Source organism: Alosa sapidissima, chromosome 3 (assembly GCF_018492685.1).
Source record: "Alosa sapidissima isolate fAloSap1 chromosome 3, fAloSap1.pri, whole genome shotgun sequence".
Lineage (NCBI taxonomy): Eukaryota > Metazoa > Chordata > Actinopteri > Clupeiformes > Clupeidae > Alosa > Alosa sapidissima.
In genome coordinates, this window is record NC_055959.1 from 27861588 (window position 1) to 27887605 (window position 26018).

Sequence of the window (26018 nt, forward strand, 5' to 3'; positions counted from 1 at the left end):
AGACAATTCTCTATCCCTCACTCTCGCTCTCTCCCTCTCACACACACACACACACACACACACACACACACAACCTAATCATGACAAATATCTGTGTTCAACCATCCCCAATCCCCCTACACCAAACTCAAGACAGAGAAAGCAGCTTTTCATATCAGCACCACAGGGGGTATACATCACTGCTAACACACTCGCTCAAACAATCTCTCTCGCTCTCTCTCCCTCACACACACTCACTCAGACACACAGATTCTCAAGGAAACTCCATCAAAAGAACATTCTACAGGGAGTCAATCCAACTCATCAAAGTACATGTCGACATATCCGTCTCCGCAACTCCAGCCTCAAAACGCACCCCACACGCAAACATACATATACTGTATACACGCAAAGTATGATTACACTTAAGATGAGATTTTCCTTAAAAAAACAAAACACAACAAGAAAACAGTAAATATGTCTATACGCTTACAAAAATTAGGTGAGTGTGTTAGAATATAAAACCGTTAATTTCCATTTTTTTTTCTAACTAGTCCTATTAAAGCACGACAGCGTTGCCTCTTCGATCTTGGGATTCACGTAGCTGGTAGCCGTTCTCCCCCAATCTTGCGGCAAGACCCAGAGACGTTTCCTTTCTTCTGATGACGACCTGCCAAAACCAGTTTGATTGAAGACAATCCCCCGCACAAGGTCACATTCAGAGGATCCAAGTTACCATGTCCGAATCAGTTAGAAGTGCCCTTACCGCACACCTTCAACAGGTCTGTGATTGTACGTGTGTGTGTTTGTGTGTGTGTGAGAGTGTGTGTGTGTGTGTGTGTGAAGTGTAAAAGAGGAAAGAAAAAAAACACGGAGAGGCGGCTGTGGGTGCGTCCGTATGACTGAAGAAGCCCTGACCCTCTTCTTAGGAGACGCTGAGGGAGACCTGTATTTAGAGGTTTGTTTTCATTTTCAGTATTCTTTAAAAGAGAGAGCTGTGAGGAATGACCGGTTCCAAACTTCACGTCCTCACCTATAACCGGCACCTGTTTCTGATTAAGAAAGTAACCCGTAGAACCATAGGCAGCAGCAGCTGAGTAGACATTAGTTTGTGAGAGACCGAGAGAGAGAGAGAGACCGAGAGAGAGAGAGAGAGAGAGAGAGAGAGAGAGAGAGAGAGGAGAGGTACTGTTTCACTAGTATAAAGCGAAATCGCTTTCAAATGAGGCCTGTGTGATGTGAGCGGTGTTATAATGCTTTTGAGGCTTGAGCCTGCATGTGTGTGTGTGTGTGTGTGTGTGTGTGTATTTGTGCCTACATAAGTGCATTGTAAATGTCAACAGTCTCAAGAGGGAACATGGTTTGCACCAGCGTTTGGTCATGTGCATATGTCTCACATGAAGATGCAAGCTTTTAATGCGCATGTCCTAAGAGAATTTGAAGTCAGCAGCAGAGCTCTGCGTATTTGTGTATGTGAGTATGTGTGTGAGTATGTATTTGTGTATGTGAGTATGTATTTGTGTATGTGAGTATGTATGTGAGTATGTATTTGTGTATGTGAGTATGTATTTGAGTATGTATTTGTGTATGTGAGTATGTATGTGAGTATGTATTTGTGTATGTGAGTATGTATTTGTGTATGTGAGTACAGTATGTATGTGAGTATGTATTTGTGTATGTGAGTATGTGTGTGAGTATGTATTTGTGTATGTGAGTACAGTATGTATGTGAGTATGTATTTGTGTATGTGAGTATGTGTGTGAGTATGTATTTGTGTATGTGAGTATGTGTGTGAGTATGTATTTGTGTGTGTGAGTATGTATGTGAGTATGTATTTGTTTATGTGAGTAAGTATGTATTTGTGTATGTGAGTATGTGTGTGAGTATGTATTTGTGTATGTGAGTATGTGTGTGAGTATGTATTTGTGTGTGTGAGTATGTATGTGAGTATGTATTTGTTTATGTGAGTAAGTATTTGTGTATGTGAGTACAGTATGTATGTGAGTATGTATATGAGTATGTGTGTGTGTATGTGAGTATGTGTGTGTGTATGTATTTGTGTATGTGAGTATGTGTGTGTATATGTATGTGTGAAAGCTCCATTTTCAGTCTCTATTTCATTTCTGTCACCATTTCATTTCTCTCCAAAAAAGGATGGTGCATAGGTTCAGGAGGTGTGTTTTTTACAGGAGGTGAGTGGTTGTGTGTAGCCGGGGTGTGTGTGTGTGTGTGTGTGTGTGTGTGTGAGAGAGAGGGAGAGTCAGGGCTCAGTGGTGTTGCTGGCCAGGTCCCGTGCCCTTGTCGGGCTGGGTCAGGTGGCGCAGGTAGCTATCCTCCTGGCCGCAGTGGTTGATTGGCTCACTCTTGAACAGGGCGGGGGGCGGGGACAGCAGGCTGACCGGAGGTGGTGGGATCGGCAGAGCATGCTGGGCATGGCCGCCGTGCACCTGGACCTGCTGCTGCTGCGGGTGGTGGTGGTGGTGCTGCTGCTGCTGCTGCTGGGTGGAGACAGGCACCTGTCCAGGCACCAGGTGGAGGTGTGAGAAGCTGTGCCCACCTCCGCCCCGCTGCTGGAGTGACCCGGCTGCCGCGCCCATCATGCCCAGGGAGGCCACACTGACCACCGGACTCACCCCCGCCGGGGGCACCTGGCCCGGGGGCATGCCGGGCGGAGACGAGACTGGGGCAGGACCGGGCGCCAGGTGCAGGGGCATGGCCAGGGCGGCGGCGGCGGCGGGCTGGAGGGTCACGGGGCTGGTGACCCGGAAGCACTTCTCCTTGTGCGCCTTGAGCATGTTGGAGAAGCGGAAGCGCTGGCCGCACACCTCGCAGGGGTACGGCTTCTCCCCCGTGTGCGTGCGCCGGTGCCGCTTCATGTTGGGCCGGCTGGTGAAGCTCTTGCCGCAGATCTCGCAGATGAACGGCTTCTCTCCTGCACAGTCCGTCCGAGAGAGAGAGAGAGAGAGAGAGAGAGAGAGAGAGAGAGAGAGAGAGAGAGAGAGAGAGAGAGAGAGAGAGAAAATGGAAAAAGAAAGTTAGATAGCTGGGCCCAGAGATGAAGAGGACAGAAATAGAGAGGAGCGAGGGGTGTGGGGGAGGGATGATGGGGCACGAGGAGGGCAGGGAGGAAGGAACAGAATGAGGGAAGGTGAGATGAAAGGGTGATGAGGAGGAGAGAAAACGCCGGATGTGATGATGTTCAGCAAATGTGTGAATAGGTATCCGAATTAGCATGCAATTATACAACCGAGACTTCTTTCACCCAGCTTCTCTCTCTCTCTCACACACAAAAATCTGTCAAGTCCACACACACACACACACGTCCCTCTGCACAGTCCCTCTATTCCTCCCTCATGTAGATTTTCTCTTGCGCAGTTTCTCATGACTAATTATTTTCAACCAAATGACCCCCACCACCACCACTCTGTCAAAATAATAATCCTTTACATCCTGTACAGCTACACAGTGATATTCTATGGTTTCACAAAGGTTGTCGGCAACCTTTTTTGCCTGGAGAGCCACTTTTACAAAATGTATTTTTTTTAAATCTCAGAAGAGCCACATAAAGACGATTACAAGAAAAAAGTTTGGATATTTAACTTACAGTTACTTTCATTCAATTAATGAAATACATTAATACATTTCTACTAGTTTTAAAAGTAATGTGCAAGTAACTTGAAATGTAAAGTGGAATGACAGAAGTATAGGCCTTAGGCTTCCCATGTAGGCTAAACACCACCCCCTATTTTTCCAGTGTCCTTTGGTATGCAAAGTAACATCATAGTTCACAACACAACACTCAATTTTCATTGACAGGTCATTGGCGAAATTGAACATTAGGCCTACCAGAGATTAGATTTGGTGATGGCCTTGGAGTCTGGCTGGCTAATATTCAGTGAGGTGAAGTTTCATGCAAGAATTGAGGATTTAAGGGGCATTTAAGGGCAACTCCACGCAAAACTGTCATATATCCATAATGCCAACTAAATAGCCATGGCATTGTGTTGGTGTTATGGATGTGACAGTTTTGCGCGGAATTGCCCTTAAACGTGAGCGCAGGTTTGTCTTTATATTTTTCATATGTGAGAAAGATTTCTCACATGCAAGTGGAATAGGGTTAACAGCAATACTAACTCGTAGCAGTGTGCGATATATAAAGGGGTAGTTCATTTCGCGTTTTCAGAATCAGTCTTCGGATGGAAACTTTCCAACTTTTGTGTTCGCGCTCGCAAGCTGTGGTCGCTGATTAGTCCTAATCAAAATTTTAAGATGACAAAATTGTCCCCACCAATATTTTAGCGAACTTATTTGTACTGCTGATCATTCTGACAGCCAGCACGACAATACAAGAAACGTCAGGGTAGTCAGCCGTGGCCTACTGGTTAGCGCTTCGGACTTGTGACCGGAGGGTTGCCGGTTCAAACCCCGATCAGTAGGCACGGCTGAAGTGCCCTTGAGCAAGGCACCTAACCCCTCACTGCTCCCTAAGCGCAGCTGTTGTTGCAGGCAGCTCACTGCGCCGGGATTAGTGTGTGCTTCACCTCACTGTGTGCTGAGTGTTTCACTAATTCACGGATTGGGATAAATGCAGAGATTAAAATATACTTATACTTACAATTAACCACATTATAATCAATAGGCCAAAATCATAATTGTGTATCTGTGCCGAATTTCGTAATTCAAGTCCAGTGTAGAACTGAATAAGAAAATCATAAGGCTGTATATCTTGAACTTCCAGTATGTGAGAAACTTGACTTGCCTTAATATCTCCAACCTCGAGTATGCAGCTAATAAGGAAATATAATTGTTATTTAATTAAACAAGGTGAACTTCTCCCCACTGTGCAATGCAGAAAAGGATGCTACAAGGAAGGGAATTCAAACACACTCAACACCTTACCATCTATTGATGTCATTGTGGTTCATTGAGATATGACATTTTTTCTGTTAATTGGCTTGGATACAAAAGGACATTGTTGCCTTTGTCGGTGTCCTTATGTGAACTTGCACAGGTATCCTTGCTCATCTTTACTTGCGTACGACTTCACACCAGTGCTTCAGGGCAGCCGTGGCCTACTGGTTACTGCTTCGGACTTGTGACCAGAGGGTTGCCGGTTCAAACCCCGATCAGTAGGCACGGCTGAAGTGCCCTTGAGCAAGGCACCTAACCCCTCACTGCTCCCTGAGCGCCGCTGTTGTTGCAGGCAGCTTACTGCGCCGTGATTAGTGGGTACCTCACTGTGTGTTCACTGTGTGCTGAGTGTGTTTCACTAATTCACAGATTGGGATAAATGCAGAGACCAAATTTCCCTCACGGGATCAAAAGAGTATTTATACTTATACTTATACTTCAGACCAGAGCTGATGCTTCAGCAAAGGCCGTCACTGAAAAGCTGTGAATGTCGTTGAACACAGCTGTTCTCACATTAGCTGATTGCGATAAACATTAACCATTGTTGCCTAATTACCAATTATTCATCAAGTAGTTTCTACTTTTTTTTTAGTGTTTTTCACATAGTATTTTGCAGTATTTTTAAAATACAAAAATACACACCAATAAAGTATTTTGATACAAAATACAGAGCCATTTCCTTCAACCCAATAAAATAAAAATTACAAAATACTATTTTGTATTTGAAATACATATTACGTGTTTCAGAAATCTTGACATGTCTAAGTTTTGGGTTGCAATATACAGGTAGTGGGCTCTCTGTTAATTTTAATGAGTAGGCCTAAGTTAAAGTTAAAAGTTAAAGCATTTCTATCACAATTGACCAGACTTTGACCTTTGGTCTGCTTTTAACAAAATTCTGGCTATGATTGTTCCTTGTATTGCATCATGAGCCATCACTGTGCCTATTGCATTCTACTGTTGTTAGCCTTAAGCCTAGCTCAGTCATTATGTTATACCACATCACCCTCCATTAGAAGTGCAATGAGTTGCATTGAGCATAATAAACTGCATTTAGAATTCCAAATTCATATTTCTAGATATTTTGGTGAAAGTAACTCAAAAGTAATACAATAGTAGTGTAATGCCTTACAATTCAGATACATATTATAATGTAACAAATTACTTTGAAATTACAGTAATGAGTAATACATAATACGATTTTGAAGTAACTTGCCCAACACTGATGACAACCATCACTTTCTATGTATGTCTGTGTTTGTGTGTGTGTGTGTGTGTGTGTGGTCAATCAAATTCTGATTGCCACTGATGTGAATGATCTCACAAATCACACAAACCAAATCAAGTTTTAAAAAAATCGCAAAAGTATCGAAATTGAAATTCTTCACTTAGTATTGGTATTGAACCACTAATGTTGGTATTGTGACAACAGGAGTTGGGGATGTGTCCCCACCAAAGCTGAGACCAAACCTACGCCCTTGTCTAGCCTACAGCAATTGCACACATCAACAATAACAATTAAAGACAAGTGTTCTCGTTGACTGAAATGGAGGGAAATCGGTGATTTTCTTTGATATTGACATGGCAATGAACCGGGAATGTAACAATATTGTGCAGACTACGGTTACGGAGTCAAGTGAGGTGGGAAGTTATATAAATTACTCAGATAGACCTACGAACTAAAATAAAATACATTTTAATTAAATAGGCCTACTCATTATTATTTTCAAAAGCTGAGCCGCATCAGAGGTATCAAAGAGCCGCATGCGGCTCCGGAGCCGCGGGTTGCCGAGCCCTGTGCTAGAAGAACACTTTTTACTTCTGACAATATAGATGCAGATTTCACTTCATTTAAGTAAGAGGGATCCTAGCTTTTCCCAACTGGTCTTGCCATCCTATTGCCTTCTTTGCAATCTGTGGGAAATGTGTGTGTGTGTGTGCGTGTGAGCGCGCGCCTGCTGGGGCTACTGCAGGCCACTGCCTGGCCTCACGGGCGTGTCCGCCACCGCAACATTCTAAATCTGGCCACGAGAGGGAGGGAACGAGGGAGAGGAGGACATGAAAGAAAAGGAGAGACGCACAGCAGAGGCACACCAAACATCTGTGTGTGTGTGTGTGTGTGGGTGTGTTTGTTGTGTGTGTGTTTGATGTGTGCGTGCGTGCGCAGTTTATTTGTGGATGATTTTCAGTGTATTGGTGTTCATTATAAGGTGTGTGTTTGTGTGTGTGAGCGTTATTTATTTGTGGCTGCTTTCCCTGTGTGTTGAGTGTTCACATGCAGTAAGCCTGCATGCACACAGGTGTGTCTGTGTGTGTGTGTGTGTCTGTCACCTGTGTGAGTCTTCATGTGCTCGTCGAAGTACTGCTTCATGTTGAAGTCCTTGCCGCACCACTGGCACATGAACTGCTTGTGTCCGATGTGGATGCTCATGTGGGAGCGCAGCTGGTACTTGTACTGGAAGCGCTCGTCACAGTTCTGCACAGGCGATAATGAAGAATTAACACATACACACTGCAATCTCACACCCATACTCTCTCACTCTCACACACACAGAAAAACTGCACTTAAAAGTTTACTTTCAATTTCCCATGAACATGTACCGGTATGTACAGACACACATATGGATGAGAGTGAAATGAGAGCTCTGCAGAGCAGTCACTGAGATCAGAGCTGAGGAACGGTAGACAGGACTGGAGACTGAGCCATGGCAGTCTGTAATAAAGCAGCCTTCTATTACTGCGCATAGCACTGTCATTACAGCACTATTTATAGGCAATGCAGCCCCACGCATGCAACCCCAACCAAGCAAACACACACACACACACATCCGTTAGAGTAAACGGCTCCCCACCCAGACCACCCTTGTTCAACCACACCCACCAGGTTCCCCTGTCTCCATGACAACTGTGACCTGTGGTGCGTATGGAGGATGTGCATCAGCATGCTGAACTAGCTTTCTGTTTGGCAGGATGTCCAAAGAGCTCTATCAGAGAAGTACCAGAGTGCAATGCCACTACACTACAGTGTGCTGCTATTTCAGCTGCCTTTCAACATCCACCAGCACCAGCTTGAGAACACCCATGCGGGAGCTGAACACATCCACATTCAACTCCATAAGTTCTCTCACGTTCTATGGCTCGTTCAGGACTATTTCAGTGTACGGCGAGTCGAGCACATTTCTGCCATTTTTTCCCCTGTGTCAACATAACATCTGGTAAGCCATGATGATGGTTTGGAAAGGCCTAAACTATCCATGGCTCTGCTTACGCATCCAACAAACTGGGCAGTTTTGTTTTTTTACTTGTTTGTACATTTCCATGTAGGCATATTCTGGTGTTTCAGCATGTAGTAACCTTGGTGTCTGCTGCTTAGCTCTCCTCTTCTGGGTGAATCCAAACACCTGCACTGCTTGTACTGTCAACTAAACATTTCCTGGCGACTCAAACTGTTTACGGCAGACCAAATTCATGTCACATAGCCTAAATAAATAACCTCTTTGGACAGGAATTAATAAATATGTTTGTTTTTGGTAAGCCTTAGCACATTTTAGACAAATTCAATGGAGTGGAGTGTCCAAGAATTGGTTATATCCACCAATGCCTTTAGACACCTCCATACATCCTGTACGAATCTAACCAATGAGTAAATCCTGTGGGGTTTGACTTTAACAAACAGCTTATATAAAAAGAACACAAATATACAATGTTCCAACCCAGACTGCAATATAAAAAGAGCCAACAATGAACACATTTATTACAACAGTACACATACAAGGGTCTGAATATTTCTTGTTTGATTATTTAAGTGTGAGTGTGGTGTGTAAGAGTCTGAGTGTGGTGTGTAAGAGAGTGAGTGAGTGAGTGAGTGTGTGTATGTTGGGGAGACATTGTGTGTGTGTGTGTGTGTGCGTGTGCGTGTGTATGTTGGGGAGACATTGGGTGTAGTTGTTTACCTCACAGCGGAAGGGTTTTTCTCCTGAGTGCTGCAGTGAATGCACCTTTAGGGACATGCTCCGCTTGAAGGACTTCCCACACGTTTCACATGTAAACGGCATATCCTTAGTGTGCGCTACGGGTGGGGAGAAGGGAAATAGTCACAAGAGAAAAGGGTGTGTTTGTACCCATTAGATAAACCTTCCAGGAAAAATGAGATTTCCTGCCTTGACTAGAATCCCAAAGTGAGTGTGTTTGATTTTAGTGTGTGTGTGTGCATACGTACCGACCATGTGTTTGCGCACATGAGCCATGGTGTAGAACTTCTTTTCACAGATTTCACATGCAAACTTTTTCTCAGCGTAGCCATGGACAATCTTTATGTGCTCGTGAAGGGACCATAGCTTCTTAAATGATTTATTACATGACACACACTGTAAAACACAAACAAACACACACACACACACACACACACACACGTTAGGACATGAATTTCTATAGTGGAAGAGGAGGGAACAAGAACACTAATAGTGACAGCATTTTATTTCCTTCAAAGAGTCGATAAATAAACTTCGTGAAAGCATCCCATACGACATAGGTAAACATGTGTACTTAAGCTAAGCTTTCTGTCTGGACCCACACACTGTTTTACATAACATACCAATGAACTACATCCAAAAATCACAGGAGCAAGTGACCAAAGTCTGATTGATCACTCACAAATCTATTACTAACTAGGATCTCATAGTGACTGATGTTGGGTTAACTTATCCAGCTGCTGCTGCAGCATTGGGAGAAAGGGAGACCGAGAATACTACTAACAGGTTCGTGTTGATAAAGTAGTAGTGCTCAAATTGCAGCTGCAGCTGAACAGCCAGAGCTGTGAATGAAGACTCTGTGCAAAGTAAACCTCTGCTACCCTCTGGTGGCCACTATGGGAATAACAGGGGCCCCCTGATTCATTCTACTGCTTTGATTTACAGTTGAAATGTTTAATGCAAGTAGTCCTCCACTTTGGCCCCACAGCAACTCTAAGGGTGCAATCTCACATACAAACACACACACACACACTCACCTGGATGTTCTTCTCACAGTCGGTCTGCTGGTGAAGAGCCAGCTCACTCTCCAGTACAAACTTCTTGCCGCACTTGTCGCAGATCTGCATGCGGCGGTGCGTGACGTTCATGTGCTTCTCCAGGTACCAGCGCGTGTTGAACACTCGCGGGCACTTTTCGCACGCCAGCGTCTCCCGCTCCTCGCCCACCTCCGCCTTGACCTCACCCCCCCGCGAGCCGGCCGTCGTGCTCACGGCGGAGCCGGCGGCCGAGCCCTTGGACTCGCGGGCGGGCCTACGCTTCCGCGGAGGTGCCTCAGTATTCTTCCGGCGCCCCCTGGTGGTCATGCCTGTGGTTGCGGTGGGGCTGACAGTGGCGGCAGCAGCGGCCGAGACGCGTTGGCTCTTCCGGCGTGGCTGCACCGGGGTCATGCCTCTCCTCGCTCGCTTCGCCCTCCTTGTCCGGTTCATGTTCTCCTCTTCGTCTTCCTCATCATCTTCTTCCTCCTCCTCATCTTCTTCTTCTTCTTCTTCTGGACTCTCCTCTTCCTCCTCCTCTTCAGCCTCCTCCTCCTCTTCTTCTTCTTCATCCTCCTCCTCTTCCTCACTTCCCATCTTGCCCTCCTCTGTGGTGTTGGCAGTGCCAGAGCCACCACTCTTGTCCCCTTTGGACACGTTGAGTGTCTGGTTGTTCAGGTTCACCTCCACGATGATCTGCTCCCGTTTAAATTGCTCCTCCTCCTCGCCTTCCTCTTCCTCCTCCTCGTCCTCCTCCTCTGATGAGCCCCCGTTCTGGCTTTGCCCGCCTGGTGCTGCCTCCTTGCCCCCCTCCCTGAAGAACTGCTGGGAGGGGTTGGTGCCCATGTTGGCGGCGGCCACCGGCTCCCCGCCTGGCGGCTTGGCGGCCATTTTGTTGTCCACCAGCACGGAGTAGGGCTTGCCCCCGCCCTCGCGCTTGTACAGCTTGCCTGCTAGGTTGCCGTCGGCAGCGGTGGGGTGGTAGTAGGGCTGGGAGCCGTGTGTCCTGGACGCCTCCTCTTGGGACATCGCGTCTCCAGGCGCCGCTTCCTTTGCCGCCTGGCAGGACTTCATCAGGGTGGCGAAGCCGCTGGGGACGGGCGACCGAGGGGACGGCTGGGCCAGCGCAGGCGAGGATGGAGGCCCTCGTCCAGTCAGAATAAGAATGGTTCAGGAGGGGCAGGGGGGCACCAGGTCTATCCCCCACCCCTCCCCTTGATGGAGCAGCACACAGAAGAAACAAGAACGGTCAGAGCCGAGGCGTCCCCAAAAATGTTCTCAGCCCGACCCCCAAGGGACGCCCATGACCTCTGGTTTCCGAGTGAGCGTGGTGGAGCACTCCGCCGAGACAAGAGAGGAAGGAACAGGTGCGAGACAATGACAGAGGACTTCTTTTTTTTTTTACAAAAAAAGCACCACACTCTCCAAGAAGGCTACAGGTGTAAAACACACAGTGAATATATTCAGTGACAGTCTGCAGAGACTGCTAGACTTGCTTGATTTGCACTTTATCTCCTCTTTGTACTGTCCTGCTTGTCTGCTGCTTCGGATGCTATCAAGTCCTACTTTATGAATCTCGCTCAGCCTTTCCTTCGTCTGCGGGCGATGTCGCCTGGAGCTGCCTGTTCTGGTTCAGCATCCAGCCGCTGAGGGTTGCTTTACTGAGAGGGATGAACAAAGACAGAGAAACAAGGAGACTGAGAGGGAGTTGTGAAAACAGTTGTGATAACAGTGCACTACAGTGTGTGACACGAAACTACAGTCTGGTTAAGGTGCTGAGATCTAACACTAAATCTTACTACCATGCACGCCTCACCGCAACGGGCCCTACGTCTCAGAATGACTGTGTGTGTGTGTGTGTGTGTGTGTGTGTGTGTGTGTGTGTGTGTGTGTGTGTGTGTGTGTGTGTGTGTGTGTGAGAACAGAGGAAAACCACATGCAGCACTTAGCAAAAGGCACACACCTCCCACACACGCAAAGCAGCCCTCGATGTTTCACATCTCGACAACATCGCTCAATATCTTCTCCCATCCAGTTTAGGTTCCCATCGCAACATCGCTAGCCACGGCTCATCCACCGCAGGCCATCTACATCGCTATCAGCAAATCTCAGGATGTCTCCCGAGCAATTACGGATTCACTTCCACACGTATTGTAAACGTACACCATGATCCGTGAACATATCCATGGACACTGCCCTTACCTGTGACCTTTGTGTGACCTCTAGGGACACATGTGGAGAATCAGCAGTGCTGTCACTTGCAGGCCCCCGAAATAAACAGCACCAACACAAATCCAAAGAAAGAACCCCTCCCTCTTCCTCCCTTAATAAAGGAGTACCGTCAGGGAATGTTGAGAAATGAACGTTCTAAAGAATATCTGGGTTCATTGAATTCAACATAGAATGTTAGAACCTTCAATTGTTGCGGAACTTAGAATGTTCAAAAACCTACACCTTTAAGGGTTAACTGTCAGTGCAACACTAATTCCAAGAAACAAAAGGCTGAAGCTACAGCTACTATACTTTATCAACTGAGTGCATGATTAATGACAAGCTGTACAAATGAATCTTGATTACTTTTAAAATGAACTGAATATGACTGAATAACAAATGGTGTCCCATATCAACATCCTCCACTTTTACATTCTCACAGAACTACACACACTCACACAAAGCCACAGCCACTCCACCTTTCATCCGGTGCATGCTGCTGCTGCTTTCTGAGAACTGAGGGGAGCTAGATGTGTTAAAACAAACCACAAACTTGTGTCTGCGCGCATGTGGGAAAGGGGGCCAATGGGCAGACAGCACCATTTACCGTTTGTGCACGTGTAGACGAGGCGTAGATTGTGGAGTAGTTAATGCTGGTGGTGGCAGAGCAAAAGTACCTTCTACTACGCTATCTGAGCGCTCAGCCCTTTATTGTAGGGCGCCACCAAATGCTGCCCTGACATCCGTGAGATCAGATGTTCAGTAAGCGCAGAGTTCTTCTCTTGAGGCACACATCTAGCTGATGGAAAGGTGCTTGCTTTCCAGATGTTGCACCTGTGAGAGCACTCCCACTGAAGTGACCTCAAGATGCAAAAAGTCCTCTGTGGCAAAAAGCCAAGGTTTTAATCTGGTTGGTTAGGGAACAAAGCAAGCTTTTCCTGCTTGCTTTTTTTTTTTCTGTTGCTTTGTGATGTCCAAGAGAATGCCTTTTTCCTCAAATATGACAGGAAATATGGAACCATTTTCAGATTTCTTACTACATTTCCAGTTCACAATGTGAGGCTTATTCCAATAACTTTTATGTCAAATACAAGCCTGTACCTAGACTTTGTGCCTGCCCAAATCTTCCTGAATAACCCGTTTGTATAGAGGTTTGAGGATGTACCATTCTCGTAAACTTACCTAGAGGGCCTACATAATGGAGGGAGAAAAGAGACTTATTGAGATCTTAACAAGGTCAGAGCTGAAGAAGTGGGACTGCCACAATACAACAGCATTGCTGCCCCTTTGGTCCATATGCATCACTGCAGGAGTATGGTTCCAAATACATAGAACATTACCCTCTGCTCTTGAGAAACAACAACCTTGCCCTGTTTTGGGAGATTCACACAGAATCCTATTCCTCTTTGGCTTTGTGCTACAGGCGATCTTAGTCAGAGTAGGCAGAGGAAATGGAATGACTTCTAAACCACGCCTACAAATCTTGAATCATTTAGGCTGATAAATAAACTTGTTGACCCCAGATGGAATATGAAATAAGCTTAACTAGCTGCACATGTAATCGATCACAGCACATCAGAACCCCCTCCCCCTCCACTAAAACTACAGCTATGAGGCCGCTAACTGTGCATGTGTGCACATCAGTGGAGTTCCTTCTTCCACCTTAGCATTATGACAAATGCATGCAAATATCCATATATTTACAAAAACATTCAAGATAAAAAATATTAACAGCTTAAATTCCTGCTTGTGTGGTCTCTGACAGCCTAACACATTTACTTAAGTACATTGCATAACTGTAATGCAATGGTGGCAGCCATCTTGAACAAAAAATGAACTGGCATCACAACCGTTTTGGTAGCAGGTTATGGCCATACTCACAATCAAACTGGAAGTAGCTTGACTGTTAATTTGAATGGAATATGAATATACTGCCAACAGACATACTGTGTCGTGGAGAGTGCAACTATTTCCAACAAGCATCTGCACCGTTCTTTCAACAAAACCAAATTTAAACGCAATCAAACCATACTTGCTCAGCTCAGTAAGCACTGAGGAGATCTGGCTTAATATAGCACCTGTTTACCTTCAAACACTTCAAGTGTTCGATCAGGTGGGTTGACTTTGTGTGCCAGCCACCCACTTTCCTGTTCTCAGAGCAGAAAGCCCATGCGACTGCACATGGTGCTTTAAAGAGTTTGTGGCTACGACTCCACTCCACTCTGTATCCAATGCTGCCTATTGTCAGACTGTGACTGCACGTTTGTGTGGCTGTGAAAAGAGAATCCTCCTCCAGTCGTTTGACTTGCACAACTGTAGCACATTATCTCCCTTACTCACTCTTTCTGTTGCAGTGTTTCCTCTAGGATTTTTTTTAAGCAGTGGGGGCAGGCCTGTCCCCCAGCCACCCCCCCCCCCCCCCCCATCCCACGGAACTGACAACTGACACTTCGCTGCAACACAAACAATTATATGTATTCACCTCTATTCACACACAATGAGGCATTATTTTCAGTTGTGATTGAGCTGTATATTTGGAGAATCTACAACAGGTCTGCACAATGAATTTTGAAAGGCAACTGCGACTATTGTACGTCTGCCCCATTTCTGATACCGTGGGGGAAGAAAATTAAACCGTGGGGGGCCGCCACTACCAAATCAACATAGAGGAAACACTGTGTTGACTTTTCTTCCCTCGTCTCTGTTGGTCCATTCAGCATTTAGTCTGACATACCCCTAAGAAAGAAGGAAGAACAGCGAGGGCTAACCTGGGCTAACCAGCGAGGGCTAACCTGTCCCAGGGCATCAGGAAGGCAAAAAAGGATTACACAGACAAAATAACAACACACTTCAAAGACAGCAGAGATGCACAGAGCCTATGGCAGGGCATACAGGCCATCACTGACTACAAGCCTGCGCCACGGAGCTGTGAGAACAACACCTCTCTGCTAAATGACCTGAACAGTTTTTTCGCCCGTTTTGAAGCACAAAATGACACTCACCCACAGAAAACCCCACCTCCCCCCCACGACCAACCCCTGTACCTGTCCTCTGCCAGCGTGAAGAGGACACTAGCCACCATTAACCCACGCAAAGCAGCAGGCCCAGACAACATACCAGGACGAGTGTTGAAGGACTGTGCAGAAGAGCTGAAGGATGTTTTTACAGACATTTTCAACACCTCTCTGGAGCAAGCAGTCATCCCATCACTTTTCAAAACTGCCACCATCATACCCGTGCCAAAGAAATCATCACCATCATGCTTCAATGACTACCGTCCTGTAGCACTCACGCCCATAATCATGAAGTGCTTCGAACGGCTAGTCATGTCACACATCAAAGCCACCCTACCCCCCACCCTGGACCCCTTCCAGTTTGCATACCGAGCCAAACGATCCACGGAGGATGCAATCTGCTCTGCCCTCCATCCAGCCCTCACCCACTTAGACAATAAAGACTCATATGTGAGAATGCTGTTCATAGACTTCAGTTCAGCATTCAATACCATAATACCACAACAACTCATCAGCAAACTGGACAAGCTAGGATTCAGTACCTCCCTCTGCAACTGGCTGCTGGATTTCCTGTTGCAGAGACCACAAGCAGTACGTGTCGGGAACAACACCTCAAGCACTCTGACCCTGAGCACGGGGGCCCCTCAAGGGTGTGTGCTCAGCCCCCTGCTCTTCACACTGCTAACACATGACTGTACAACCACTCACAGCTCCAACCATCTGGTGAAGTTTGCGGACGACACAACACTGGTGGGCCTCATCACTAAGGGCGATGAGGCTCACTACAGAGAAGAAGTAGACTTGCTGGCTAAATGGTGCAAAGACAACAACCTCCTGCTAAATGTCAGCAAGACCAAGGAGATTGTTGTCAACTTTCAGAGAGGCCACAAACAACTGCCACCACTGTCCATCGACGGAGATGCTGTGGAGAGAGTGAGCAGCACAACATTTCTGGGGGTGCACATCAGCGACGACCTCTCCTGGACCACCAACACAGCATCACTGGCGAAGAAAGCCCAGCAGCGCCTCTACTTCTTGCGCAAATTGAAGAAGGCAAGTGCCACGCCTCCTGTCATGACTACATTCTACAGAGGGACCATCGAGAGCATCGTCTCCAGCAGCATCACAGTGTGGGGCGGAAGCTGCACAGATCAGAACAGGAAGACCCTCCAGCGCACTGTTAACACAGCTAAGAGGATCATTGGAGCACCACTCCCCTCCCTGCAGGACATTTACACCACCCGCCTCACCCGCAAAGCACTAATGATTGTCAAGGATACAACCCACCCTGCACACAAACTGTTCAGCCTCCTGCCCTCTGGAAAGCGGTACAGGAGCCTCCGCTCCCGCACCACCAGACTGGCAAGTAGCTTCATCCACCAAGCAATCAGGATGCTGAACACTCTACCCACTCTCCCATCACTGACAGCCCCCCCCACCCACCAGCCAACCAGGAACCTAGGAAACTAGGATCCTGTCTACCAAACCCCCCCCCCCCCCCCAGTTACTTCATGTAACTGTTAAGACTATAGAAATATACAACACAACTACCTCTATTTTTTTTTAATATATGTCCTATATTTCTATTTTGATACATACATGTTCTATATTTCAGTCTTGCACTTTAATTTAATGTTTATTGTCTATGGCTATGTCCATAGTATGTCTATGTCTGTATTTAAAGCATGTCTATGTCTGCATGGGAAAGTAAGAAACGAAATTTCAATTCTTTGTATGACCAGTGCATGTAAAGAAATTGACAATAAAAGCCGACTTGACTAACCCTCCCTCTCGCTCCTCTTATTTCTCTGAATTCGGATGGTTTCCAGACCCTCTGCTTGACCTGCTATAACTATAAGTGCAGACCCGAGCTCTCTAATTTAGATACATCAGGCAAGGTCAGAAGGGACAGCATGTCCACCCTACAATCCCTCTTTCATCAGAGGCAGGAGGCAACATTAGGGTACGAGGAGGGGGCAGCACAGGGAACAGCAGAGGTTAGAGAAAGGGTGTGAATGGGACTGGAAACAATGCAGTTTGGGATTTTATTCAAAAGAGAAAGTAACATGGAGGAGCAAGGTGAAGAGACCCAAGCAGACAGAATTGGGGGGGCATTGAGATTTGTAAAGCTAGAGGCAGGTTGGAGTTTCTTTCCAGAGAGAGAGAGAGAGAGAGAGAGAGAGAGAGGAGAGAGAGAGGAGAGAGAGGAGAGAGGGGAGAGAGAGAGAGAGAGAGAGAGAAAATTCCTGCTCACTTTTATCCACCTGTTCCACTCTCTCAAGCTCCCTCTGTGAACTTTAATGAGCTTTCAGAGGCTTTAGAGGTGGAGGGAAGACGAAGAGATGGATGCAAAACACAGAGAGGAAGAGAGAAATAAAAGCATGAAGGGAATCACTCAAAGACAAAGTTGTCAAGAATGAGGCAGAGAGATAAGGCATTACAGAGACCTACATAACTAGCAAGACCTTAAGCAAGGGAGCAGTACCAACACAGGTATTTACATGCAAACCAAACCGAGAGAAGGGATAACTTGATAGCGGGAGGAGGTTAGTAGTGGAGAGATAGAACGGGAAGTATGCTGGCTGCTACCTGCCTAATCCACTCCTCCCTGTTTAAATGCATTCTTTGCAAAGGGTTTTTACAGGGTACAATCCCCCAGGTGGTCCCTTCCACTCTGCAGAGCTTTCTGCTGTTCCCCACAAATGCTGTTTCTGTCTACTCTTCTCTGCTATGGAATTATATTACCTAGAACAGGGGTTTTCAACCGGTGGTCCGCGGCCCACTTGCGGTCCGTGAGGACATTGGAATCAGCATTTTTATACAGTGGTGGTCCTGGCGTTACGTAATTAGTCAGAATGGTGGTCCCTGGTCCACAATCAGTTGAAAACCCCTGACCTAGAAGGTCATCGACCAAGAGGTCTCCGGGAAAGATAACTAGCAGAACAAGTTTCAATCCAAATCTCTGGTTTACACCTACCATCATTAAGCAAGTTGTTTTCATTACAGATGGCTGCATATGGACAACAGGCAAGTGATTAACTGGATTCAGGAATAGGCTTGAAATGATTCAGTGATGCCCTTCATTGCTCACTAGACTGAAGTGAGTTAAACTGCATGGTGACAGTGGCTATCAATGCTGAATGTATACAACTTCTCAATTCAAGTAGTAACATTGTTACAAATGTAATGTAACACAATGTTTTGTCATCACTGGCCATAAATACCCATAAACGTATCATAACACACACACACACACACAATGCCATGCTATGCTGAGAAGTCATAATAAACTGCTAAACACTTGCCATCTATGAAAATACCTTAACATCATCAGAGTTCTCATCAAAGAGAGAAGTACGGTCATTCTATGACGTTCACGTAAACTACGTTTTGATGTACCTGGAAATATTTAGGGAACCTCAAAGTTGACAGCTTCGTTTGTTTTCCATTAATTTAATCAGAAACCATCAGACTGTGCGCGACATCTTTGTTTTTTTGAGGGGGGGGAAGATTGGCATGGGATTCTAGGCCTGGAAGTTCACCCGTCGCCTGCAAATTCCTGCCCCTCTCCCAGAAGAAGCTAGCACGTAAGCTAACTCCGCTAACGTTCACCAAGCCGCCGTCTCAATAAGGGCCTACTTTATGAATCTGAAAGTGGTCCTGCAAGTCCAACACTATGCACATTTACAATGTGAAATACCGAATGATTCTAAAACATTAGCAGGCATAATAATTGTTTAGGGCACCAGCATTTGGACAAACACACAGTACTGCGTGGCAATCGTCAACTTTTTAAAATCTGCGCAAAGAAAGGGTTAAATCGAACGAAACATTGGTTGGTCAAGACGACAGGAAAGCAGGCCATTCGGTTAGCCAAGTTATACTAGCGAGCTAGCTAGTTAGCGAGCTAGCGGACGACCGATTACCACAGTCACAGATGCGTCTGCAGATGCATCAACCAGACGGCAAGACACCGCACTAAATTACAAAGGTTGTTTGTTCTGAGGGGTTTGTGTAGCTGCTTGCTCAATCTTACGTAATCTCACTAGCTAGGTAGCTAGCCATGATATGTTCAACCACAAAGAATGCTAGTGTTTGGAGGTAATTAGCTAGCTAGCTAACGTTACCTTCGTGACACACAGCTCGCTAGCGAATCCTAATCGCAAACGACTTTCACTTTTTTAACCCAAAAACCGCCCAGATTGATTTGAAACCTGCTGTGATTTTTAAATTGTTTGCCTTGACACGGTGTTGCACGCATGATCCACTTGCAGCTCAGAGCTGTGGGTATGTGCTGCTTTGTTTGACAACCGGATTAAGGTTAGCAACTAAATAAGAACGCTTTAAAATATCTCTTTTCTGAACAAAACCCTGTGCATTGCAATTTGCCCGCTGAAACATACAAACGCAGTTGGATGTTGACAATTACTCACGCACAGCAGTGCTGTACCTGTGAAAACGCCCACGGTAGAATTTCTTCCTCTTTGTTGTAGTTCGTGGCTGATTGTCATCTTTGTAAACAAACGATATAGGTAAAAAGCTTAAATTAACTTGTAGCGAGCTCTTGTGCTCAGTTGGCTACTCACCCGATTCGCGAGCGCCCTCTTCCTCATCGCGTGCTGTCAAGAGTTGCAGGGAATCAGAGCTGAGACACAAAACAAAACAATCTTCAAAAACGTCTGTCTTCCCATAAGGTCTGAGAATCAGGTGTATTGAACTCTTAAATTTGCGGTTGTCAGTAAGTATGGCATACTAGAAATAGTGTGGTAAATCTCGCAATGCTGTTTTGAAACGAGAAGTGTGTGTTTGCAAACAGACCCCCACCTTTGCCGTTACCGTCAGGAGCAAGCCATCGCTACGTGGCCGCCCGGCCTATGTCTCGAGCACTAACCATCCATCATCCCGTAGAGGCGCTCTAATGGGGCTGCCGCGCGGTTTCTGTCTGGCTAGGTCTGGGCGCGCATATCGTCGCGGCGGATTTTCACCCGTCTCCTGCCATGAGCCCTGATCAGACGGGGCGCGCGCACGTAGTCGTCCCCGTCCGTGATTGAAACAGTGCTAAATGAAGATGCATTAAAAAGTACTCTAACAGGAGATGTGGCTTTATTCATATTCCAGAATTCATATTTCAGGTGCTTATTGGAGGGACATGGAAAAGATCAGCTTCGCAGTTGACTCATGTTTGATTTTCACATCATTAGACCTCAGTTTACAGTCCATAGTCCATGGTCAGACACGACGCAGGGGCACCCTAGTATAGGCCTAGCTCATAGACCACTGGTCAGTGCCAGTGAGAGAACCAGAGCACAAATGAGTTGATAAGATTGTGAGTGCTTGCACTGTGAACTATATATAGTTTTACACAGGAAACACTCAAAAGGGCTATGGTGAGGGGCTGGAATCTATCTCCAATACCACCATCAGCTGTGGTGCTGAAAAAAATGATAAGAAATCACAATGGAAAATGGTTGCATTTAAATTCACTGGGGGTTTTAACAGGTACATGTTTAAATAGAAGCATATACTGTATCCTGTGGCTTTGAAAGAGTGTCAGTCTCTTAACACTGACCTGAGCATTGCATCTGCTGGCTATTCTGCCCTGCACTTAAGGGGCAATATGGCTGTTGGTTCACAAGCAGCATAATTTGGGGATCAATAAAGTATCTATCTATCTCTATCTATCAATGCAATATGTGTTCATTAATGACTTATGTACAGCAGGGATGGGTGCAGGTTAGGGGGTTTAATTTATTGCAAGCTGTGGGTACTGAAAGGGTTCTAAATCAGGGGTTTTCAACCGGTGGTCCGTGGCTCACTTGTGGTCCGCGAGGACATTGCTGGTGGTCCCTAACCATGGACTCAGTAATGTAGTTGCAATGTGGGAATCAGTATTTTTATTCAGTGGTGGTCCTGGCGTTACGTAATTAGTCAGAGTGGTGGTCCCTGGTTCACAATCAGTTGAAAACCCCTGTTCTAAATAACCAGTGCTCTAACAGCATGGTTAGGAACTGAAATGTAAAGTGGTTTGAACATTAACCTGCTATGTATTATTGAATATTGAGCAAAACGAACATGCCTCAACACCTCCATCTTTTTGCATACCATGAATTGGCATCTGCAAATCGGGCAATGCACTCTATAGGCAAAACTTTTGCAACCAGGACCTATTCATGGTGTTTTGAGAGGCTGGATGAGTAAAGATAGTATATTCAGTGGTGTAACTTGTCTAATGTCCAGGATTATGACAGACTAGTTAAACTGGCTCAAAGAGAGCAGCTGATTCTTTTATAGCCTGCATGGCTGACACCAGATGAAATCTCAATTCAAGTGTGCTGCAAGATTCACTAGGTCTCTAGGGTACTTTCAGTACCAAACATGCTTCATGTTTGCCATTATGTGGAACACAAGCTTATTGATTTATTTACCTGTTACTTGAAATGTGTAAGGAGAGACTCATGTCATACAACTCTTATCAGTCATGGCTTCCCTATGGTACAAATAATCTAGTGTAAAGGAAATACCATCCTCTAGTGGTCAACATGAGGTACTGTAAGAGCTCACCAACTCCAGATTTGTTACATAAACACTTGAATTTTACATGAAATATTTTCTTTGCCCTTTACAACTGTAGGATAAACGTTAAGTCATGTTATTGTTAAGTGCATACTACTTTGATCTTTCCAGTAGAAATGATATTTTTTATTGAATCAAGTGGAGTTTTCAGCACGGAATGCAGAGCTTCACATATTTACCTTCAACTTCAACTTACAAAAACATATCAATCACAGCAGAACACAAAGCCAAACACAAATCAATATTGTTTGTGTGCATGAATGACCTGATCTGAACACACTCTGGCACATTTTGCACTGGACATGGTAGGACCTTGACCCATTAAGCTCTCAAGGGGCAGGATACTGGTAGTGCAGACACAGTCCCATACTTTTCATTCACACTCCAACCAAAAATAAGACGCATCACTGTACTTTGTACTATATACCTTTTTTAGCGTTCCAAAGAAAATTCAAAGACGTAGGGAGATCCAAATGCTATTCCCCGCAAGTGCCACATACTTGAGAAAACGATTAAGTCAATTCCAACACTTCTCATGTCAGTATCAATTTGTTACATCAACATATTTGATATTATTACATATGGTCTTGTTGTAGAGATCTACCTCATTTCAATGGCAAGATTAATTTAAAATGCTAATAAGCTAGCAGGCAATACAACAGCTATCTTTTCCAGTAATGAATTTAAATGATTGGTGGTATTTATAATTTATTGATTCGATTTGTAACCACCCTCCCCCCCCCCCCCCCCCTCCAATAAGCACATGTTGTCCTCTACCCAGACATAACACAACTCAGTTTGCTACTTCTCACACGTTTCCTGTGCCTCAGCAAAAAAAAAAGGCTAAGCTGGACTGTCTGCTTCATTTCAGAGGAGGTGCCTGCACAACGGATCATGTCACTGCATAGTGATGTGTGTGTGTGTGTGTGCCACTATCCGGTAATTTTATTTTCCTTCAGAAACATTTGCTAAATTGAGATAAAGCTTTACCACAAGAATTAATGTCACACACTCACATGCACACAAACACACCTTCGATTCTAAGCCCCTCAAGCATGATCTGAAGACCTCATACTTTTATTACAGAGAGAGTAAGCAAGAGACAAGGCAATGCTAAGCGGGAGATCGACAACGTAAAGGTCACAATCGAGATGCATTCTGGGTTTGAGATTGGTAGTCCTTTCAGTGGCTCAACACAGTCTATGCGTGAGTCAGTCTGGAGTTATGTCCGTTACTGTGTGTGTATGTATATGTGTGTGGGGGGGGGGTGTGTGTGTGTGGGGGGGGTGTTACTGCCCTCACTGCGGCAGCTGCAATAGTGTGCCCTGGTTGGAGGGCAGGTAGGTGACGTTGCGGGAGCGGCTGAGCTGGAAGGCGATGTCCTCTGCCGCCTCCAGCTTACGCAGCTCCACCAAGCCGTCGCCGGCCGTGGCCAGTGAGTTGGCGATCAGCAGGGCAGCCTGGGAGTCTCCTGCCGCAGAGATGATGGCTGCCTGTTTCTGCTGCTCCGCCTGGAGAGAGAGAGAGGGAGAGGGAGAGGGAGAGATTTTATTTACCTTCTGAAGCCTGCATGTTTTAGGGGAGTATTCTTGTAGAGACAGATAACATTTCAGTTAAATTTACAATATTCAACCGGTGTAAACACTTACCTTCTCCACAACAAACCGGGCCCTCTCTGCTTCCTGCTGTGCCACCTGCTTCATCTCCACAGCCTCCGTAAACTCCTTACCAAAGGTCAAGTGTGTCTGCAGAGACAGAGGGCGTGCCAACATGAGACTAACCAACGAACACAACTAACTCAAATGAAACCCCATAGATATACATACAGAACTAAGAGAAAAGAGCGACAGGTGGAGAAAGCAACACAGGGAGTCAAAGACTAGGAGGTGTTGAGAGAAGTCTAAAGTCTTGAGAGAACTTAGGAGGAGGAATCCTTACCAGGGACACATCATCCAGAATAAGGCCAAATGTGGAGCAACGCTCAGTCAGGTCTTCACTGACTTGCCTGGACACCAACTCTCTCTGTGTGATCAACTCTCCTGCATCAAACCGGGCCTACAAACACATACATGATATAGGCATATGATATAGGCAGTACAACACATAGTCAAAATGTAATCATCTCTGCTAAAGCATTACAAAAAAACAGGTCACATTGCCTATAGCAATTACTACAAACGAGTGATTCTGAAAGCACAACACAACAGCATATCAAGAACCATCTTGAGAGGGTTAAATACATCACAATGTTTATTGTATCAAGAAATATAGTGATTTAATGTGTCACAGTTACACATGTAGACTGTAGGAAAGTTAAGATGATGCGAGTTGTTTGATGAGTGGGTATTGTGTGTTGTGTGGCTTGACATTTTAGGCCTACAACATTTTTATTTAATGCAAATATCCATACCGTACAAGACCTTGAGGGCGTCAATGGCTAATATGCTCATTCTTATGTGAGGATTAAGAGGTTCACTTTTTGCATGAAGAACACATCTTTGTGCAAACATACATTTGTAGTTAAAGTTCATGAACCTTAATTAACTAATACACACATCAGCTCCAGACATATTTCAGAATAAGAGAAACATTGGTCATGGCGACAACTGGAAAAGCTTCAAAGCGGTGAGCACATCTTTAATCGTTGATCATGTTCTCCGACCTTGTATATTTTCATTAGATTAAAGAAATAAAAGTGAGTCTTGAATAAGGACTAAAGATAATCTGCAGGAGTAGTTGAATGTAGCACATAATTGTTTACACAATGTCAAGACTAAGGTCATTCATTTCCACTCTATCCTTACTGTACTTCACATCAGGACAGAACCAATAGTCCGTCACTCACCACGACTGCTTTTAGCACTTCGGTGGTGATTGAGGGAAGCACTCGCTCATCGTAGTCCTCGCCAATGCTGGTGAAGATGCGTGGTAGCTGGTTAGCAACGGGCCGGAACAGAATCCTTAGGGTGATGTTCACATTCTGCAAATCTGCAAGTGGGCCACAAATATTGAGAAATACACACACATGCACACAAATGACCGGGCCCGTGAGAAGGGTCCTTAACCACAGAGATGGAGAAGGTGTACACAGCGGCACATACCTTTACTTCCAGTAATGACTGGCACGTTACGGGGACGAGACCTGCAGTCGAAGACTATTGGTTTCTGGACCCAGGGGATCAGGAAGTGTGTCCCCTCCCCAACTACGGCATCCTGCACCCCCCGAAACCGGTCAAAGATCACTGCCCTGTGCCCTGCGTCCACTATGACACACATACAGGATGATGGATCATCAACAGTATGAATACACAGTATGAATTCTATGTGTATTACTATTCAACTCAAGGAAAGAATATTTAGTTTGCTACACACTATATGTCTGAAAAACACCAAAAAGTACCAGTCAACGGTTGACATCCTACTTCAAGCAAAAGTCCATCCAAAATGCGGCAAGCGGTCTCAAAAACTTACCATTAAAAAGGGCAGAGTTCACCACACCTCCACCAACAGCCAGGGCCAGCCCCAATTTTCCAATTGACTCAAACAATTTAGCCATGATGGGAAAGGATCAGTCCTTAAAAATAAAGAGAAATAATTTCAGTTAGAGCGAGGTAGATGTCTTCTTTTATAAAACACGTCAACATTGACAAATTCTGCCCCTTCTTTAAGACATCCTTGGGAGCTCAGACGATAACGTTAATGAACACAAGATTCTCTGATCTTGACTACCCAGTACCCAGACAGACACCATGTGGCGTAAAAGAAGCTTAGTTAACCTCTCACCTGCAAAACCGCCTCAGCGTCAGTAACGTTAAACTAAAATTTTCCTCGGATAGTAAATACAGTGACAAAGCTCATTTGATAACGTTACACTGGATGCGTGCTAGCTGATGTAAACTAGCATGGAAGACAGCTTAGAACTTGACGTTCTTCACTCAGTCTTCCAGCAACGTTCAATAACGCAACTACTTTATTAAATTGAAGAGTTATGGGTTTATGCTACGTGATAGATATACTTTAGTGAGGATGTTTTACATATATTTCAAACACATGATCTGTTATTTCTGCACTTACCCAATGCTTTACCAATTCACTGTGACCTCCACCGGACTCGCGATGTAAGACACACATGAAATGTTGAGCCTACTGAGCATGCGCTTGACTCCTAATAAGAGTTCCTCTTATTGGTCAGATGACTTCTGTCATAGGTATGTCTAGCATGTATTGTGAAATGACATTGGTCGGTCCAGACTGCCCAAGATATGTCGGTAGATTAAGTTTTTTTGTGTGCATGCATTCAGGTGGCTTTTGCTGATCTATAAATT

General features: G+C 45.4%; 2 protein-coding genes across 6 annotated transcripts; both read right to left on the reverse strand.

Moving 5' to 3' along the window:
- Positions 1-1957: 1957 nt before the first annotated feature.
- On the reverse strand, positions 1958-20140 carry znf652 (zinc finger protein 652). 5 transcript variants are annotated; one of them, XM_042086394.1, is made up of 7 exons: positions 19945-20140; positions 19707-19765; positions 9899-11551; positions 9110-9257; positions 8844-8959; positions 7222-7366; positions 1958-2911 (listed from the first exon to the last, which is right to left on the reverse strand). In XM_042086394.1, exons 3-7 carry the CDS (start codon positions 10967-10969, stop codon positions 2247-2249), a joined length of 2145 nt encoding a protein of 714 aa, XP_041942328.1. In that variant the 5' UTR covers positions 10970-11551; positions 19707-19765; positions 19945-20140; the 3' UTR covers positions 1958-2246. The 5 variants fall into 5 exon arrangements, with proteins under 5 accessions (XP_041942328.1, XP_041942327.1, XP_041942331.1 ...); XM_042086393.1 differs by having other exon boundaries at positions 9899-11556; XM_042086397.1 differs by lacking the exons at positions 19707-19765; positions 19945-20140 and adding an exon at positions 19571-19700.
- A 1657-nt stretch (positions 20141-21797) lies between these two features.
- phb (prohibitin) lies at positions 21798-25923 on the reverse strand. Its single transcript, XM_042086440.1, has 7 exons — positions 25768-25923; positions 25165-25267; positions 24795-24956; positions 24539-24681; positions 23632-23748; positions 23343-23438; positions 21798-23204 (listed from the first exon to the last, which is right to left on the reverse strand). The coding sequence occupies exons 2-7, from the start codon at positions 25247-25249 to the stop codon at positions 22992-22994; spliced, it is 816 nt and encodes a 271-aa protein (XP_041942374.1). The 5' UTR covers positions 25250-25267; positions 25768-25923; the 3' UTR covers positions 21798-22991.
- Between the last annotated feature and the right edge of the window lie 95 nt (positions 25924-26018).

What these genes read in the sequence shown, in the direction of transcription:
- znf652 (XM_042086394.1), bottom strand. Translation starts at nt 10,969, where the DNA reads ATGAAGTCCTGCCAGGCGGCAAAGGAAGCGGCGCCTGGAGACGCGATG. An exon ending in AAAAACCCTTCCGCTGTGAG is followed by an intron (nt 7,367 to 8,843) that starts GTAAACAACTAC and finishes TCGCCTGTGCAG; the next exon opens with AACTGTGACGAGCGCTTCCA. An exon ending in GCACATGAAGACTCACACAG is followed by an intron (nt 2,912 to 7,221) that starts GTGACAGACACA and finishes CGGACTGTGCAG; the next exon opens with GAGAGAAGCCGTTCATCTGC.
- phb (XM_042086440.1), bottom strand. Translation starts at nt 25,249, where the DNA reads ATGGCTAAATTGTTTGAGTCAATTGGAAAATTGGGGCTGGCCCTGGCT. An exon ending in AAGTGCTAAAAGCAGTCGTG is followed by an intron (nt 23,749 to 24,538) that starts GTGAGTGACGGA and finishes ATGTGTTTGTAG; the next exon opens with GCCCGGTTTGATGCAGGAGA. An exon ending in CCCGGTTTGTTGTGGAGAAG is followed by an intron (nt 23,205 to 23,342) that starts GTAAGTGTTTAC and finishes CTCTCTCTCCAG; the next exon opens with GCGGAGCAGCAGAAACAGGC.